Source organism: Diplotaxodon limnothrissa, linkage group LG2 (assembly GCF_057381915.1).
Source record: "Diplotaxodon limnothrissa isolate DT_005_m linkage group LG2, D_limnothrissa_male_GT1.1, whole genome shotgun sequence".
NCBI classification, from domain to species: domain Eukaryota; kingdom Metazoa; phylum Chordata; class Actinopteri; order Cichliformes; family Cichlidae; genus Diplotaxodon; species Diplotaxodon limnothrissa.
The window spans coordinates 21,538,283-21,555,770 of record NC_140597.1 but is presented as its reverse complement, the minus strand read 5'-3'; the positions used below and the strand labels follow the sequence as shown (position 1 = coordinate 21,555,770).

Genomic DNA, 17,488 nt, shown 5'->3' with positions numbered 1-17,488 from the left:
CTCTATTTATAATAATAATAATAATAATAATGGATTGCATTTATATAGCGCTTTTCGGGGCCCTCAAAGCGCTGTACAATTCCACTATTCATTCACTCTCACATTCACACACTGGTGGAGGCAGCTACAGTTGTAGCCACAGCTGCACTGGGGCAGACTGTTTGTGTGTGCCAAAGAAATAGCATTGGCTTCAGTGCTATGTTGTCTATCTATGACAATATCAACTCCTCTTACAACTATTTTCAGTGACATGATAATGGCTCCTTTCACTTCAATGTTTGCGCCTGTGTCTGGCACACACACTGACATCAGATTCCCCTTTTCTCCACCAAAACAGACAGCTGTGTGTGCATTCTACTTCCTCTTGTAACATGGAGCTATAAAACAGCATTTCATAAGCATCTCCTACTAAGATAAGCTAAGAAGGGTTGTTTATTTTTATATTCCCAATACCGGTATAGGAAAAATAATGAATTCGAGTTAATCCACTTTTTACTTCTCTACTTGCCATTTACCATTAAGATATAGTCCAATAACACAGGAAAAAATGTTTACAGTATTACTGTAAAAGTACTGTTTTCTAATTAGTTTCTACCCACAATTGATTTGAGATCTTCTTTGGCCTGTGAATCGGGGCTGCGATGAACCACATTGGGGTCATCAATGGGATCAATTTCGAAGGCAGTGGGTCTCAGCTTCATGATGCTGGTTTTCAGAGAGTACCACCATCCTCTCCAAGTGTACCAAACTACACCATCATCTGTTACAGAGTTGTAGTACCCACTGGGATAGTATCTGCCATTGAGATGGGCTGAGTGACACCTGAGGAGTGTGAAAAAACAAATATCCTTTTGTTATTTTTTATGATAATGGATGACTGATAAATACTTTTCCATCTTTGCAAATCTTTTGATGAATGGGCAAACCCCATACTTGTTGAACCACCAGCCTCCTTTGTCTTCTTCGGCACAGTTTCCCTTGTAGTTATCGTTGTCCTGGTCATAGGTGCTAAATTTAATGCCTTGGTGGCTGGCCCAGTCTGAAACCCCAACCTGATAGGTTCCAGAAAGAGCATCTCCAGCTGTACCTACATAGACTCCAAAGCTAAGGCGATAGTGATCCTAAAAAGAAGGATACAATAAGAGATTGTCAGCTGCTATAAGTTTAAAATAACAGCTGAAGTATGATACAAGTTACCCAACTGATGGGAAACCCTGGGGAAGATCCAGAACCTACTGGAGAGATTACATAAATTTCATCTGGTCTTCGAATATCTGGGGACCCACCAGGAAGAACTTGAACTTGTTTTGGGGGAGTGGGACTTCAATTGATGGATGGATAAAATTCAATTAGACCGACTCAGAATGAGAAAACTTAACCCTCTTATGTTACAATTCCCAAATTTTAGTCTTTATGCTATGATAAGCTAACCAGCAGCTGACTGTAGCTTCATATTTCTGTTCAGTATCTTTCAATTAGCATCGATCCTTTAAAAATGGTACAATCTCATAGAGAGAAGAAAACCAGATATAAGATATATCAGAGACATGCATGAGATTCAAGATTATTTTCCCCAGCAACAATCAAACACATTAAATGACTGTCAAGTCTACTATCTATTAGTTTAGCGGTCGCCTAGCATCGTTACCTTTTCATCCGTGACTCTGAAGTTCTTGTACTCAGCGTAGCGCTGGTTACCATCGAAATCTTCCAAGTTGATTCTCAGAGTATAATTCCCTGGAACAAACACATGAACATAACAAAAATGACAATTTTAAACCAATTTAAAATCTTGACCCCTGCAAACACAATAAGGATCTGTAGCAGTTTTTTAAGCAGTAATAACTTATTTTGTGCACCATGTGATTTTATGCATTCAATGTTTTTGTACTCAAAGCTTTCTGGTTTATGTTTGTAGTCCAAGTATTGACCAATCACATCTCAACAGGCTGTATTTGGTTTATGGGAATTTAGTGTTACTAAACTGTGACGGTCAGATGTAGCTGTAGCTAGCACCTCATCTCCTCTAATCCGGTTGTTCAGTCTGACGTCACTAGCCGTGTCTGGGTCTAAACTCCGCTGCAGGTCCATATATCAAATGATCACTATAGCATTACTGAGAGTTGAAAAACTGTCTAAAGTCTTTCATCTTTAATAAAATCTTCAGCGTTCTGCTCTACCAGGTGTAACAATTCAGTTTAATATCCAGGCATCCATGAAAACTGAATTTATGACATTTAACGGAGTTAAAAGTTAGCAGGGAGTTAGCTCGCTAGCTTCTATCTAAATATAATATAGCATGTCCTGACTGCGGAGTTTTGGAAACAAATTAAAACGTACAGCTCTGTTATCACTTCCAGCATAAATGAAGACAGAAAACTAAACAGCAGTGACGTTTGTAGGGTTACTGAAGTTGGGCTAGCTGGTATATAATGATGTGCTACGTGACCGCTAGCGACACAGCTATGTTAGCACAATATAAACAAGCTAACTTTTTTTCCACTCGATAAAAGTTAACGTGAGTGTTCTCGGTGGTCAGGAACAAATGTAATCGCATGGCAGGATGCTGTAAAAGGACCAAACTTCAGCCAGGAGAACAACTGAGATAATCCATCCACAATACGAGGTTAGGCATTCATATACTGCTGCATTACCTGGGCTGTAGTTACATCCTAAGGTTTTAAAAACTGATCTTAAATAAATGATTAGCGGTAATAAAAGCCGAGGGAGGTCAACAGTGATCACTGAATGTTTTAGGAGCTTTTTGAGATTAAATAGAAGAAAATACATAACATTAAACATGTTAACAACACAAAAGCCATATTAAACGCAGACTACTTTAGGCCCGGAAGTAGGATTCGTCACGTCATCACTGAACAATCGGATAGTATTCACTGACCTGAACCACCCAACTGTGTTTGTTACATTTTTGCATATTGCAACAGGAAGTCTGTGCATTAGTTTTGGTGAGTGAAATTCTAGTATTTTGTTAATGTTGCTTACTTAGCACTAATTAGCAGATATTTGTGTTTGTGTGTTGCACTATTTCAGTTTTAGAGTTTATGAATTCATCATGCTAACCAAGCTTGCTAACATTAGCTGATAGCTTCTGGCTTCAAAAAAATAAAATAAAATAAAAACATAATACTAATAATAACAATATGGTGAGGGCCAAAACACTATCGTTGTTGCATCAAAACATGTCCAAAACCTGTAACAACTCCACTGACGCCAGAGGACACTGACTTTTACCCACAAGTCATTGCGTAGTGAACAAGAGCAGAGAGCAATGTTCTGCCATTATTGTGTTCCACTTGATAATATATGCTATCAGTTACTGCTCCTTTAAACAATAAGAATAATATAGTACATTGCTAATACCTTGTTCGGTGATGTAATGCAGGTTGTCATTTCCGAGCCAAAATTCTGCATCCATTTCCCCAAAACCATTCTTGTACTCTTCCCATGACCTTGTAGGCAAATAGAAATTTTTTAAAATGTAAATAATTAAATTTTTTTACCCTTGCTGTTAGATGTAAGACACACCTGTTAAATGTCCGAGCTCCGCTGATCCGTCTCTGAATGATGGTCCAACCACCTCCGTCGCTCATATCACAGTACACTTGGACTGGAGAAGGGCTGTCATTGGCTTTGATTCTGTATAAACCACTGGATTTGTGGCCAGCGCTGAAGACCTGGGAGCAATCTGATGCATACACCCTCAAATTTAAATATGTAGACACATATTTTGTATTTAAAACATTATCTGGTTTGTGATTCTGTGGCAGGAGATTTTCAAAGAAGATATTTTTAGTCTAGTCCTGAAGGTGTTGCCCTGACCTGCATACTGTCTGTCCTGGCTCTGGTCACCTCTGACTTTGTTGTTACGAGGCTGGTTCAGGAGCTGTAATCTGTGCAGAAGGAGCTCTTGCTTCTGAAGTTGGCCCTTCAGAAGATTCTCCCGCTCCCGCAGACGAGCCGCCTCCTCACGGCAACTGTCTGACGCCTACACACACATAATTGTACTGCTGTAATTGTAAGAATCATCATTCATTCTCATTCCCTCCTCTACACATAACATATGATAGGTATCCAATGTTATGCTGATATACAGAGTGAAACATAGATTATACAACAAAACTGAATCTAACCCTGTAACACATCACTAAAACTTTTCTTTAAAAAAAATAAGCATCAGCTTCCAGTCAAATCAACATTTAACCCTCTGCTCCAAGCTTCATATCCAGTTAATGTTTATGTGCATTTGCAGTTTTGACAAGCTGAATAACTATAATTTTGAAATCTGATACGCCACATAAAGTGCCATTGTTTAATACTTACTTTTATTCTTATGTTAAATTCAAGATCAGGCTGTACAATTCAAACTGAATCATTTGGGGAAATATAGCCTGGTACTTATACAGCAGTCTTCCACTCTTTATTGCCTGCCTAAACACTTTGCCTACCATTGACACATACTCGGGCAGTTCGGGGTTAAGTATCTTGCCTGTGCAGACCAGAAGAGCCAGTGATCAAGCTATCAAATTTCCACTTGGTAGGTAACCTGAGGCTCTGCCTCCTGAGTGGTACAACTTTAATCTGATCCTACAATGAATCTTCATAAATATTTAAATATGAACTGTTCTGAGTTTGTATATGTCCTGCAATTTAAAATAGGTTAAAAAAGACATAATTAGAGTTACGTGGCTAAGTTGATTTCATCATTTGTCAAAATATGCTTAAATGGTAGATTGCATTGTTAATTGGTCAATACGACACACAGCTAACATCATATATTAGGCAGAAGAACTTCATTTGACATTTGCTGTGGTTTAGGAAAAAATGAAGTAAATACAACTTAAAATTAAATTCAAATGATCAGCCTACCTGGTAAATTATGTAAAAAGAAACGTGTCAGATCCACGTACTTACACACAGAGACTGGATATAAGCTGTCAGTATGAGCAGCAGCAACAGAGAGCCTCTCATCCTCTTCGTGTTTGGATATCACAACACCCTAAGTGGCAAGAAGTCGCAAATGAATAAGTATTTCGCTTTTTCCAGTTTGGTTTTATCTCTTTGATTTTTGCCCCTGAGCAAATGCTGCTATTTGGATCTTCCCCTCAGCTGGAACAAAACCACGTTTGTGGCCAAGAAGAACAAGAAGAACTTGACCAAATACCTGATTCTCTACAGTGAAGAAATATGCAGCAAATATCCAGAACAGATGTCCGCTTCCCAAAATCCAGCCACGGTTTCAGGAAAACACCATAAAATAAGAGAACAGACTTTTTTCAAACAATTTTAGCAGAAGGTTATTTGAAGTTATTCCTTTTCAAAAATGTGCATTTGATGATAGTCTGCAGATCCATCCACCACTTATCACTGATCTGTATTGCATTCTTTGTCAGTGTCATTAAAGAGTCAAGTAGTCATTTTGTTGATGAGTGAGTGTTGTGCCATTTTAAATAGATGTTGCCAGCAGCTAAATGCCACTGAAGGTCAACTCTAACAGGAGCAGGAAGAGCAGAAGATATTTTGTCTCAAAGGATTACAAAGAGACTCGACTGTATTAATTGGCTTTTAGTGATTTCATTTCAAGGGAAGAAGAGGCAAGTTTTCTGTTGGTTGAAAGCTTTAATAACCAAACAATGACAGCTTTAGACAGTGATGCTGTAGGAGGATGTAATAGTATATAGTAGTGTTGGCTGTCACAGCAGGCATACATTGTGTAAATATGCCTTTTTCTTCAGTAAAGTTAAACAAGGTACTTGCCACCGCTCTCACATCTGTATGCTAAATATATAGTTGGAGTAGCAGGTTAGCTTAGTTTAGCATGAGTGGTCATGTGACAACTAACCATGTGATGTTAATTTGTCCACTATTTTTGAAAATGTAGGATCAACTAAATAAATCACCAGTCACACAGGGATGGGAAACAATCACAGAATAGCAAGTGATTGCTTGAAGTTGCTGGTAGTCGCTGTGAAAGTTGACTGGTAAAGCCCAGTCACGCAGTCCTAGAGACTGGTCACTGACTGCTTGGCAACCACTGGTTGCTACAGAAAAATGTGTATTGCCTGACCAGTTGGCAAAAAACCCATCTCTTTTGCTTTGGTTGCTTGCAGATTGCCGCGGTTGCCTGTACTTTACACAGAACACACCAGCTCATCTGTAAAAACTGTCCAACTACACTCCAGGTGGTAATAAAACACAAAACCAGAAGAGGAGAACATTAGCCTTCAATGAAAACATTACACTTTTTGAAATATGTTGCTGTAGCAATGAAGTGCAACTTTTACTTTGAGGGTGAATGTTCACCATTTCCAGTTCATCCTATAATGTTTCTACTCAAATAGTCGTTAGCAAGTGTTTGCAGAAGAGTTTGTATCTTCCATGCAAACTACAGGCAACCACAGCAATCAGCTAGTGGCCAAGGCAATCATAAACAGGCCTTGGATGTAGCACACTCTTGCATCTGATTTCACCTAGTCACAGCAAAGAAACACTCAGCTTCTAACTGGAGAATAGATTTTTCCCTCATTACTGGTGGCTGTATCACAAGCAACTCTCAAGCAATGTGTGCACGATATCAACTGAGAATCTGTACAGCTGTTGTGACAAACAGATGTTCTCATTTTTTACTCACAAGTAAAAGTAAACTTCATAACAGGTAGTAATCTAAAATATGTTTCTTAGAAAATGTTGCAGCATTTGGATAGAGAAGTTAGCCTTTGTGCTAAGCTAAACTGGCTAATGGACAGACTGACATTTATTCTCACTTATTTTCTAGCAAGAACGCAATTATTTCCTCTAATGCCAGTGTACAGTTCAATTGTAACAGCCAAAACAGGAATCAAGCAAAGACTGTAGAAGATGAACATTAAAAAAAAATCCTCTGGTGTGATCTTAAATTTTTATTAGTTTTTATGACTCAAGTTCATAGCTTCAAAAACAGGTATACTTTTTGGTGGAACCAGTTATGTACACAGCAGGCAAGAGGAACTGATATATAGAAGTACTTAGTTACTGCAGTAATGTGTCATTTCCCAACACACGGCATATGTTATGTCCAGTTAACTGTGGGTTTCGGCCTCTGTGAATCAAGCTTGTTGCAGCATATCCTGCAGATGTAGTGAGTTGGTGGGAGGGGGTGTCAGGTTAGCTTTCGTGTTCCTCTGTATAATTCCTGAGCAGTTTTGTGGGGTGATGATAGGACCCATATATGTGCAACTAAATACGAATACATTGGTTATATTCATTTTTTTAGTTTGCCTAAGTAAGGGGATGCCATTCATTCCTTAGCCTTTCTTCTCAGCAGGTTCTTGTGAGTTTGTTGGGTTTCCTGTTCTGAGGTTCTTGCTCTGGTGCATGAATCTAGATACACATACAGAAACAGACAAAAAGTTTCATCAACAGTTTCCATGGCCGGCCGCAGGTTTAGTAACAATCCTACTTAGACTTTGTCAAAAAAACAAAAAATTGTTATAAACTAGCTAAATTAGATAATCACTGTCTGGTTCCAATAAAAAACAAATAGGAAATTGTATATAATTATATATATATATAATTTTGCCCAATTAATATGATGCAAAGGAACTTAAAGGGCTGTTGAATTAATTTTAAGAAAATATAAGCTAGCTATTTCCAAACACTGTGTAATTAATGTCACAAGATCTTTGCCTAAGAGCTCAGATAACGCTTTACTTATTTCTTCATTACATATCTTAAATTTCATGTTGTAGAAATAGACTACTTCTGTTGCATTCATGTAATAATAATAATAATAATAATAATAATAATAATAATAATAATAATAATAAATTACCTTTTTCTATCGATTTCCTTGGTGGTGAGAGCTCAAGGTCATCTGATTGATCCTCATCACTCTTCTTATAGTAATATGGTTGATCAGGGGGACCAAACCTCTGTAAGCAAGCACACCACACAGTTAAAGATTTAGGTTTTTTTGGAGCTGTCGTATTTCTCTGGAAGACCAAACTACTCTTAAGTATAATGTACCTTGTCTGGCCACATGAAGCTTATGAAGAGAACGATGGGGAGTCCAACAACAAAGACATAGAGACCCCAGAGCCAGGGACGCTGGAAAGTGGCCAGAATGAGGGTCTCTATGATGCTTGGCTAGAGCGCACATAAACAAATATGTCATTAGATAAATAAAGTAACTGCATATAATGATGGATAAAAGATCAAAACAGCTTGTAAAATGATCACATGAATGTAAAATGCCAAAAAATTAGAAGAAGGCAAGTAACAAACAAAAGTACTGGATTTAAAAAAAAATGTGACCAAGACCATTATTCGGGGTCATAAAATCAGCAGGAAACATGACTGACTCATTTCTATGCCATGCATTTCTACATCTGACCACTAGGTGGTGTGTAAGTAATCTAGGTGCATGGACTGCAGAGCAAAACTATTAGTCTGTTATATCAACCCGCATCTATAGTGGCAGATTTCTATATGTTTTTTTTAGGCATGCCTTAAAGATAAGAAAAGAAAAAGTATAATAGTAAAAAAACATTTTTTTCACAATATTACACTGTATACAATCTGTATACAATCTTTAGTGAATACAAAAAAAGAATAAATGCAGTAAAACTCTTACATTTGCTGTAGCAGAAGCTGGTGTCACATCTGCTGCCAGCATCATGCACAGCACCAGAAAGCTGGTGTCCATCCCTAAAATACAAGTACAGGTGTACACACACGCATGCAATGAGATCTGAATGTCTTTAGACTCTTTTTTTATATGCTCCAAACCTTTTAAAATAATTCAGTTCATTTTCTCTGATCAATCTATCCACAACAATCATAGCCAAATAGATTTTGTAGTCCTTTATCAGTTTGTTCATAATAAAGATTAAAATATTCCATTTGTTATATATAGTACAGACCTTATAGTTAAAAACAACTTTTGGCAACAATGGCATCTTCAAGTATAGATGATTCTAGATGATTCTCTATAATTGGCATAGTCCCCAGTATGTTCACAGAGCTGTCCCACACCCACCCACCTTCTTTTAAATATTCTGATGTAACAGTTTGACTACCTGTCTAATTTTCTGTTGGTTCCCCTTATGCTACCACAACAGGCCTAAATGGTTGAGGTATGGACCATTGAAGGTGTGCTGTGGTATCTGGCACCAAGATGTAAGCAACAGATCCTTGAAGTCTTGTAAGTTATACAAAGTGGGGCCTCCATGAATTGTTCTTGTTTGACCAGCACATCCCACAGATGATTAAACTGGATTAAAACTGGGGAAGATGGAGCCCAAGTCAATGCACAGTGCTCCTCAAACCATTCCTCAACCATTTTTGCTTTGTGATAGTGGCCACAGCCATGAGGGCGTACTGTTTCCATGAAAGCGTGTAGATGGTACGTGTCAAAGTAACATCCACATGGATGGCAGGACCCAAAGTTTCCCATCCGAACATTGCCCAAAGCATCACACTGCCTACGCTGGATTGCCTTCTTCAGGTAAGTGCTGCAAACAAATCCAACCATCCAAATGAAGACCAGGTCACCTTCTTCCAATGCTCCATGGTCCAGTTCTGATGCTCTCATGTTCATTGTTGGTGCTTTCAGCAGTGGACGGGGTCAGCATGGGCGCCCTGACTGGTCTGCAGCTATGCAGCCCTATACTCTACGACGCTCTGTGCATTCTGACACCTTTATACCAGAACCAGGATCACGATTTTTGGCAATTTGAGCTACAGCAACTCGTCTGTTGGATTGGACCACATGGGCCAGCCTTTGCATGATCCTGTCACTGGGTCACAGTCTTTCCTTGTTTGGCCCAGTTTTGGTAGATACTGACCACTGCAGACCGTGAACACCCCACAAGAGTCACAGTTTTGGAGATGCTCTGGTCCTTCATCCCTAATCACCCTTGGATGAATGTGTTCATTGAGGAAGACTTTAATTTTAGTCCCGTAAGAAATCATCTGAATATGGGGTGTTTCAGTCTTTTAATCTTAATAAATAATAAAACACAACAGAAAACTGTGAATTGTACTGAACTAAACAGTTTTTGACATGAGTCAGAAACACTAAGTATTAACACATTTTCAGCAATACTCATACTGTCTACAGGTGTTACTGTATACACATGCATGACCTAAGCATACTTGGTTAAGACCACGTTCAAAGATTCTGAAGGAAGAAAAAATGTGATTTCAATCATAATCATTCGTTATTTATTTGTTCTGTGACTACAATGATCAGAGGCAGGAAGAAAAAAGTGCAACTAAAGCAGAGGAAAACAAGAAGATGAAGTCAAATGCAAGCGAGAGAGAAACGCAGCGACAAGAGAGATAAAGATTAACAGTGAAGGGCGAAAATAAAAGAACAACGAGGCAAATAAATTGTTTTTAAATAGTTTTTTTTTTACCTGCTTTTCAACAGTGATTTTTCCCCGTTTCACTTCCTGAAATCTCACAGCTATGTAGTGTTGGACTTTGCTCTAAAATCAGTTGCTGACATGACTGCAGTTATACAGTTACCATGTTATAATGGGTATGACACCGTTATTAACTTGCACGCACACACACACACACACACACACACACACACACACACACACACACACACACACACACACACACACACACACACACACAGTATAAAAGAATGCATTCAAATGATGTAATTTATTGTTAATAAATGTTCAGTATTTGTGTTAAAAATATACCGTTTAATAACAAAATTGTTCATACTTTTTCAGAGTTTCTGAGAAATAGACTAAACTGCATGCTAAAAACACTGAAAATAATAAAATGACTCATGCTGTTTTATCTGTGATCACTTAGACAGAAGGATGAAAGACATGCTCTGTATTAATCTCTTTAATTAGAGCGGATGAAATGAAATGAAAGGAAATGGGCTGTGACAGAAAATGTGATCAGTGGAACACTTTGAACAGCAGGAGTCCTCATAAACTAAAAATGCACACTGTATGATAGCATAATGTAGATAAGAGGGACCCAGTCTGAAATCATTTACAGGGCTGAAAGTCCCTCCACACCATGAACTGAATCCCCAGGATATCTGATCCAAATGTATTATTATTTCTTGAGAACAAGAGGATTTTTTCAGATGATTAAGTTAATCATTTCTAAGTTGGAGCAAGGCCCACCACTGATAAAAGCTCCATGGGAAAAATCCTGCTAACAGGCATACTAACAAAGACAAACCAAACCAACCACATGACCAGAAAAACCTTCACACTTATGTGATTACGTTTAAGATGATTTGATGGTATAGTAAGTATTTTTTTTTAAAGTTATTTAACATAAAACTACTATTGTACTTATAGCTGAATTAAGTCTACCAACAAACTGGTCCATTCTCATAAACTCATAATTAATCCATGAAAAATACAAAGTGGCTTTGTGGAAGCTGCCTTTTTGTCACACAAATCTTAAATACAGTGGCCAAAGTGGACATCGCTGTAATCGTCTTTTTATGTATGTGGCTAGAAATCAGTGGCAAAATTGTTCTCATTCTCATTATGCCTCCATTCACCTCCTACACCCTTGCCCACTCTCCTTCCTCATTTGCACCTCATTTTCTTCCTCCTCGCCTCAAGCCTCATGTCCTTAAATGAATTTAGGGCTTAAACATTTTCATTACTGTCACAGTTAGCTAGTGTCAGCAGGTTAGGCATGCAAACCTGCTGTTTTCAGACAGCTAACAAAAAGCCACTAAAAAATGCAACAACAACAAAACATAAGCTAACATTATACCAGCTAATGTGAGGCTTAAGTGTCCTAAAAATCCCACTTTCCCTCTGATAAACAATTTGATTACATTCTCACATCGCAATCTGCTGACGTGTAGTGGTGAGATTTTACATACTGTACCTTTAATGCATGCCAAATAGTAGATTAAGACATAATTAGGACATAAGTCAGCTGTATTTTTCGTCTTTAGGTTCTCTCTCTCTCAAGCATTGTTTATTTATTGCATTACTCTACTGTATACTGGCAATTTTATCTATATATTTAATCATAAAGGTGTGAGCAACTGTTCAGTGGTATTAAGAAAGCTTCAAACTAAAAGAAACTTCTAAGAAGAAATTATGCTAAATATTTCAGGAAAACTAATTTAAGACATTATTTAAAATCGGAAGGTAATTTCACTTCGCACACTGTCACCACCAGAAATACTCTCATTGCCGTCAGCATCTGACAGGAAGCCGCTGCCAGTTGCTGCTGTGGGGATGTTGCTTTCCAGGGCCGTTATTCGCTGTTTCAGTCGAAGCTGGGATGAGTTGAATTCACTCTGCAGACGGGCCAAACACGTCTGAAAGTAACATCAATGTTATTAGTCATTCTAATTTTTCAAAAACAAAGAGCCATAATGCAAGAAACTGTGTTATGAGAAACAAGACCACCAGCTACAATATTCAGCATAACAGTACTGACCTGCAACCGATCAAGACTGGTTTCTAGCCTCTCCACCTTCGTCTCCAACTCCTCCCCTGCAGACACATTCAGTTCCTCCAGAAGTCCCTCCTTCATCAGGATGTCCCGCCCCCTCTGCTCCAGCTGTGCCCTGGCATGGGGAAACTCCTGTAGCGCATCCATCAGGTCTTGTTTGGAAAGGCAGAACAGGTCAGAATATCCAAGGCTCCTAATATTAGCCGTGCGTCTATTCCCCATCTTGCTGCCACTGATGTTTAGGATGCTGATTTCACCAAAGCAACTTCCTGCGGTCAGAACAGCTAACTGTGTGACGCCATCCTCCCCAACCACTGCCAGGCGGCCCTCTTTAATTATGTACATCTCTTTACCCACATCTCCCTTGGATAAAAAAGACAGACAAAAAATATACATTAGCATTTTTAACAGCAACACTGTATAAAGAGAATTATGACAACTATCTTGATAACCGGGTATTGCTAGGTATGTTACTAGCTTCAGCTACCAAGAAGTACATGTGCCTATGAAGTTTCTGGCTATTGGCAATGATATGGAGCTTTTTTTTCGGGGGGGGGGGGGGGGGGGTTGTTTTTTTTACAAGTGTTGTAATGCTTTGCTTGTACAAGAATGCACATGCATGTACAGCCCTGGATTCATGCATGCACAAGCAAATTCTGTGTTTGATCCAATAGCTTGTAACAACAGGTCCTATCCCCCTTTCTTCCAAACATCCTCCTCAGGACACTGGTTCATGGTTGAATGCCTTCTCCAAGACCACAAACGCATCTAGACTGGCTAGGCAAACTCCGATGCACCCTCAAATATCTATGAGGGAAAAGAACTCGTCCAGGATTTAACAACCAGAAAGAAAACCACATTGTTGCTTCTGGATTTGAGGTTTGACTAAAAAGTGGGCTTCCCTCTCCAGCACCCTGGCATAGACCTTGCTAGGGAGGCTGGGATCCAAGTGAAGTTGAAGGGAAACCAGCCCCCATTTCTTTTATCCAAAGGCACGCGAACTTTCAAAGGCATGTCAACCAGGACAGCCCCACCACATCCAGAGCCTCAAGGAATTTGAGGGAAGTCTCATCTGCCTCAGAGGTCCAGTCACCAAACAGTTTAGGAGAAGGCGTAAGAAAGTCGAAGAAAGATTTAATGAATTTATTTTTGTGTATGTGCTTTGTAAATTTTAGCAGAATTGTTGGACAGTGATGTTGTACAGCCCTTCTATCTATTGCATATATACAGTTAGGTAAACCAGTAAACGTGATACCTTTCTACAGATGTAGTCTCCAGGACTGAAAACTTGCGGTCGGAGTTTTAACACCAATTCTACAAGGAGGCCTGCCTCACAGTCCTGGAAGATACGCACCTAGGTCCAAAAACAGACACAAAAGCAACATTTAGGAACTTCAGATCGTTTGACTAGTTTTGCCAAGTGAGGTAAAAGGGTAAGATATGGGTCTTTACCTTCTTAAGTGTGTCCAGGTGAACATTGATAGCTATCTCAGCTCTCAGTTTATTAGGCAGACTCTTGAGGACTTCTTGTTCATCAATTGTCTTCTGATTGGTCCAAAGGTAGTCAAACCAGCGGATGACACGCTGCTCCAGCACCTTGCTGACATGTCTGAAGTGCATGTAGTGTTTGAGTCCATCTACACGTGTTTGAAAGGTTGCTCTTGTTGCATTCATATTAGAAATCATGGATCCAACATTACCCACAATGGAGGCAAATATCAGAACACCAACCTGGAGAGAAATACCAGTAGTAATTGTTTTAGCAGACTGGAAAAACTAGTATACACCTTTTGTATAGGGTTTGAGTAAGCTATAAACCTACCAGAAAGTCAAATATCAGGAACAGATATTCTTCATCTCTAACGGGTGGAGGAGTTTCTCCTATAGTGGTCAGCGTCATGGTCGACCAGTATAGGCAGTATATATAACTTCGTGACAAGGTGCCGAACTCAGGGTCAGACGCATTGGGATAAACCCATGAGTCAGAGCCCAGTCCCAGGATTTTGGAGAAGCTGTAGTATCCGCAGGCATTCCAATGGATTATGACCAGGATGTACAGAATCAGTTTACAGATGCGGAAAGCATTGGGGTAACCCGTTCGTGTTTCTGTACGCTCAAAGAACTCAAAGAGACGGGGCAGGCGGAGCAGTCTGTTGAATCGAAGAAGCGGAGTGTAGCCGATTCCAACAATCAGGTACAAGAGGTCAGTTGGAAGAATGGAGCAGATGTCAAACTGACACTGTAACGTTCGAATGTAGGTTTCTCTCAGACGGCGCACATCTTTGATCATCAAGCCTTGATCCAAGAAACCTTGATGTACATAATAAATGTAAATACAATGTCCCACTTCTGGGATTTTTAGAAACCTGAATTAAGATTCCATCAGGAACAAAAAAGAGGTCAGTGTCATAATATTTCATGTTCAGTAGTTTCTTGTCTGTTTCATGATGGAAACTTATCAGAGTACCTGTGTGAAGCCGAACAGCAATATCCAGGATATAGACTCCATCACAGGTGTAGTCCAGCACTTGCCAGATGAGCACATTTCTCATCTGGAGTTCATCGAAACAAGCCCTAAAGAAATACAAACAGCAAAGTGACAAAAATGATATCAATCTGCTATTCCAGACACATGTCATTGCCCCAGAGACGTGTTAGTAAGAGTAATAACACAAACAGGAATCTGCTTCTGAGAGGGAGTTTGACCGTTTGTATTAGCGGAAGCTATGTCAATGTCAGCTCCCTACCTGACAACTAGCAGGGTCCAGTTGTAAAAGGCTGCAGCACCAATCACCATCAGCCAGTAATAGTACGCGTCATCAGATGGAGATAAAACCACAATATTACACTTTTTTCTCCTGACAGAGAGAACCCAAAACACAGACAGTAAGCATCAACTGAAGTTTCACACTGTTTGCATGTTAGCTGTAGTTTCCTCACGTGCGTCTGGAGCGTCTGATTTCGTGATCTGCATCTGAGCCGGTACGGCTGTGGCTGAACCTGCTGGGCGGCGCCTGTATGTCCATGTTAGCAGGGCCTCTGAACCGCTCCAGGAAAGAATCCGGTCGCTCCGTCTCCTCAGCCAAACTCTTCTGCGCCCATTCTCTCAGGGTCATCACCATACTGACTATCCTGAAGACAAACAGGCAGAAAATGTTATGGTAAAATGGTAAATGGCCTGCATTTGTATAGCGCCTTTCTAGTCCCTAAGGACCCCAAAGCGCTTCACACTACATTCAGTCATTCACCCATTCACACACACATTTACACACTGGTGATGGCAAGCTACATTGTAGCCACAGCTGCCCTGGGGCGCACTGACAGAGGCGAGGCTGCCGGACACTGGCGCCACCGGGCCCTCTGACCAAGGTTGTATTGTTGTTTTGTTATTGTGGTTGTATCCAGCTAAAACATTCACTCTTGTACTGTTTTACTCCATTATCATCTGAAAATCAGCTATCATACCTGGACAGAGCCCCTCGGGCCCGAAAGGAATTCTGGGAACCAGCATCTCTCCTGTCAATGGCTGCCATTTGCTGTAGCTCTGAAGAAGTGTCGTCACATATTGACTGTCCTCTGTGTATTCATGCACATACAAAACACATAACACACAAACCATGTAACTCAGCAAACAGTGTGTAGAGCTTTCAACAACTTGAAACTAGTGATTATCCTTCTGTCCACTTGGACTAATTTTGCTATCACGGTTGTCGCCCCCTGCTGGCCATGAGAAAGAATACGGATTTAAGCATCAACTAAACTGTAACAATACCTGTACCTGTGTGTGTGTGTGTGTGTGTGTGTGTGTGTGTGTGTGTGTGTGTGTGTGTGTGTGTGTGTGTGTGTGTGTGTGTACCTGCTAAGTGTGCTCTCAGCTCGGTCACTCTCCTCCTCTGTCCATGTTTTCACAGACAGCCTGTGAGAATCCTGAACCAGACCCGTCATCCTACAGACGCAAACACAGCAACACTCAAGTCATTTTCATTTTGTTCACTGCGAAAAGAACACAACACAACAAAACACACACATGGAGCCAGGTCGACTGTATATGTCAGAATATGTGTCAGAACACACACTCACGCGTGCACACTCACACCCACATATCGCACTTATATGGAAGGTCATCTAGTACGAGGTCATCCTTTGTCGAGCATCACCACAGAAACCAGATGACATAGCAACAAGCTGTACAGTAGTTATGACAACAGATCATAAGAGGGAGAGACAGAAATGCAAAAGTGATCCATTCAGCAAACCTGGTAACTGTTCTGATGCTCCAGCGTTCAGGTGGTCAGTCCATCAGCTCAGATCCTGTGCATCTCGCCAAAGTATTATTTCTTTCAAAAAACACAAAACAAAACTCAACGTCTTTTACAGGCTATAAGACACGATGAACAGACTCGAGTGCAATACACACATAACACGGTGGATGGAGTGAACAAATGTAACCGATAAAAGGAACAATCACGTGGTACTCGGGGGGGAAAAAGCATCGTTTAAATTGCAAATTGTGTGTGTACGTGCATATATGTGTGTGTTTCTTTTCACCAGCATGCTCATCTGAATTCAAGAATCTCGTTTGAAGTGGCCTCTGATCTGGAAATGTGTCTTTGTGCATGTGTGTGTGTATTCTGCTGATTACTGAGAGAGATTTTTGTGAGTGCACCTGCACTATTTCAGCTCTGTTCAGATGGATTACAAAACAACACAAAAATATACCCATCTATCCAAAAACGTGTTTTCACCATGTGTTTTGATTGGTTGTGACGGGATGTTGACATGTCTGTTCAAAATGACAGAAAACACGAGTGCCTTACAGGGTAAAAGTCATTTCTGGGATCGAGTGTCACGTGTAATTGGCTCAGTTATTACCAGCACACATTTAGAAAGTGAAGCAGCTGCCTCTCAATCATGATAGCAGCTCCACTGCTGCAGTGATGACAAATACACCGCACTGCAGACACATTAACAACCTGTCAGAAGCTCAACTGACCTATCCCAGTTTTCCCTCTTATATTGCAGG

The 17,488-nt window shown here is 40.0% G+C and overlaps 3 protein-coding genes across 4 annotated transcripts; all 3 read right to left on the bottom strand.

The window, feature by feature from the left end:
- Positions 1–420: 420 nt before the first annotated feature.
- On the bottom strand, positions 421–4,989 carry fgl1 (fibrinogen-like 1). The gene is made up of 7 exons (XM_085368118.1): positions 4,933–4,989; positions 3,841–4,006; positions 3,547–3,706; positions 3,382–3,470; positions 1,649–1,737; positions 934–1,121; positions 421–822 (listed from the first exon to the last, which is right to left on the bottom strand). Exons 1-7 carry the CDS (start codon positions 4,987–4,989, stop codon positions 585–587), a joined length of 987 nt encoding a protein of 328 aa, XP_085224244.1. The 3' UTR covers positions 421–584.
- A 2,305-nt stretch (positions 4,990–7,294) lies between these two features.
- Positions 7,295–8,701, bottom strand: LOC146638384 (calnexin-like). 2 transcript variants are annotated; one of them, XM_085368098.1, is made up of 4 exons: positions 8,630–8,701; positions 8,023–8,142; positions 7,829–7,928; positions 7,295–7,377 (listed from the first exon to the last, which is right to left on the bottom strand). In XM_085368098.1, the coding sequence occupies exons 1-4, from the start codon at positions 8,699–8,701 to the stop codon at positions 7,295–7,297; spliced, it is 375 nt and encodes a 124-aa protein (XP_085224224.1). The 2 variants fall into 2 exon arrangements, with proteins under 2 accessions (XP_085224224.1, XP_085224232.1); XM_085368106.1 differs by having other exon boundaries at positions 7,295–7,362.
- A 3,441-nt stretch (positions 8,702–12,142) lies between these two features.
- On the bottom strand, positions 12,143–16,410 carry LOC146638383 (cyclic nucleotide-gated cation channel-like). Its single transcript, XM_085364142.1, has 10 exons — positions 16,322–16,410; positions 15,931–16,041; positions 15,406–15,597; positions 15,213–15,323; positions 14,933–15,039; positions 14,288–14,775; positions 13,918–14,196; positions 13,721–13,819; positions 12,451–12,828; positions 12,143–12,328 (listed from the first exon to the last, which is right to left on the bottom strand). Exons 1-10 carry the CDS (start codon positions 16,408–16,410, stop codon positions 12,143–12,145), a joined length of 2,040 nt encoding a protein of 679 aa, XP_085220268.1.
- Between the last annotated feature and the right edge of the window lie 1,078 nt (positions 16,411–17,488).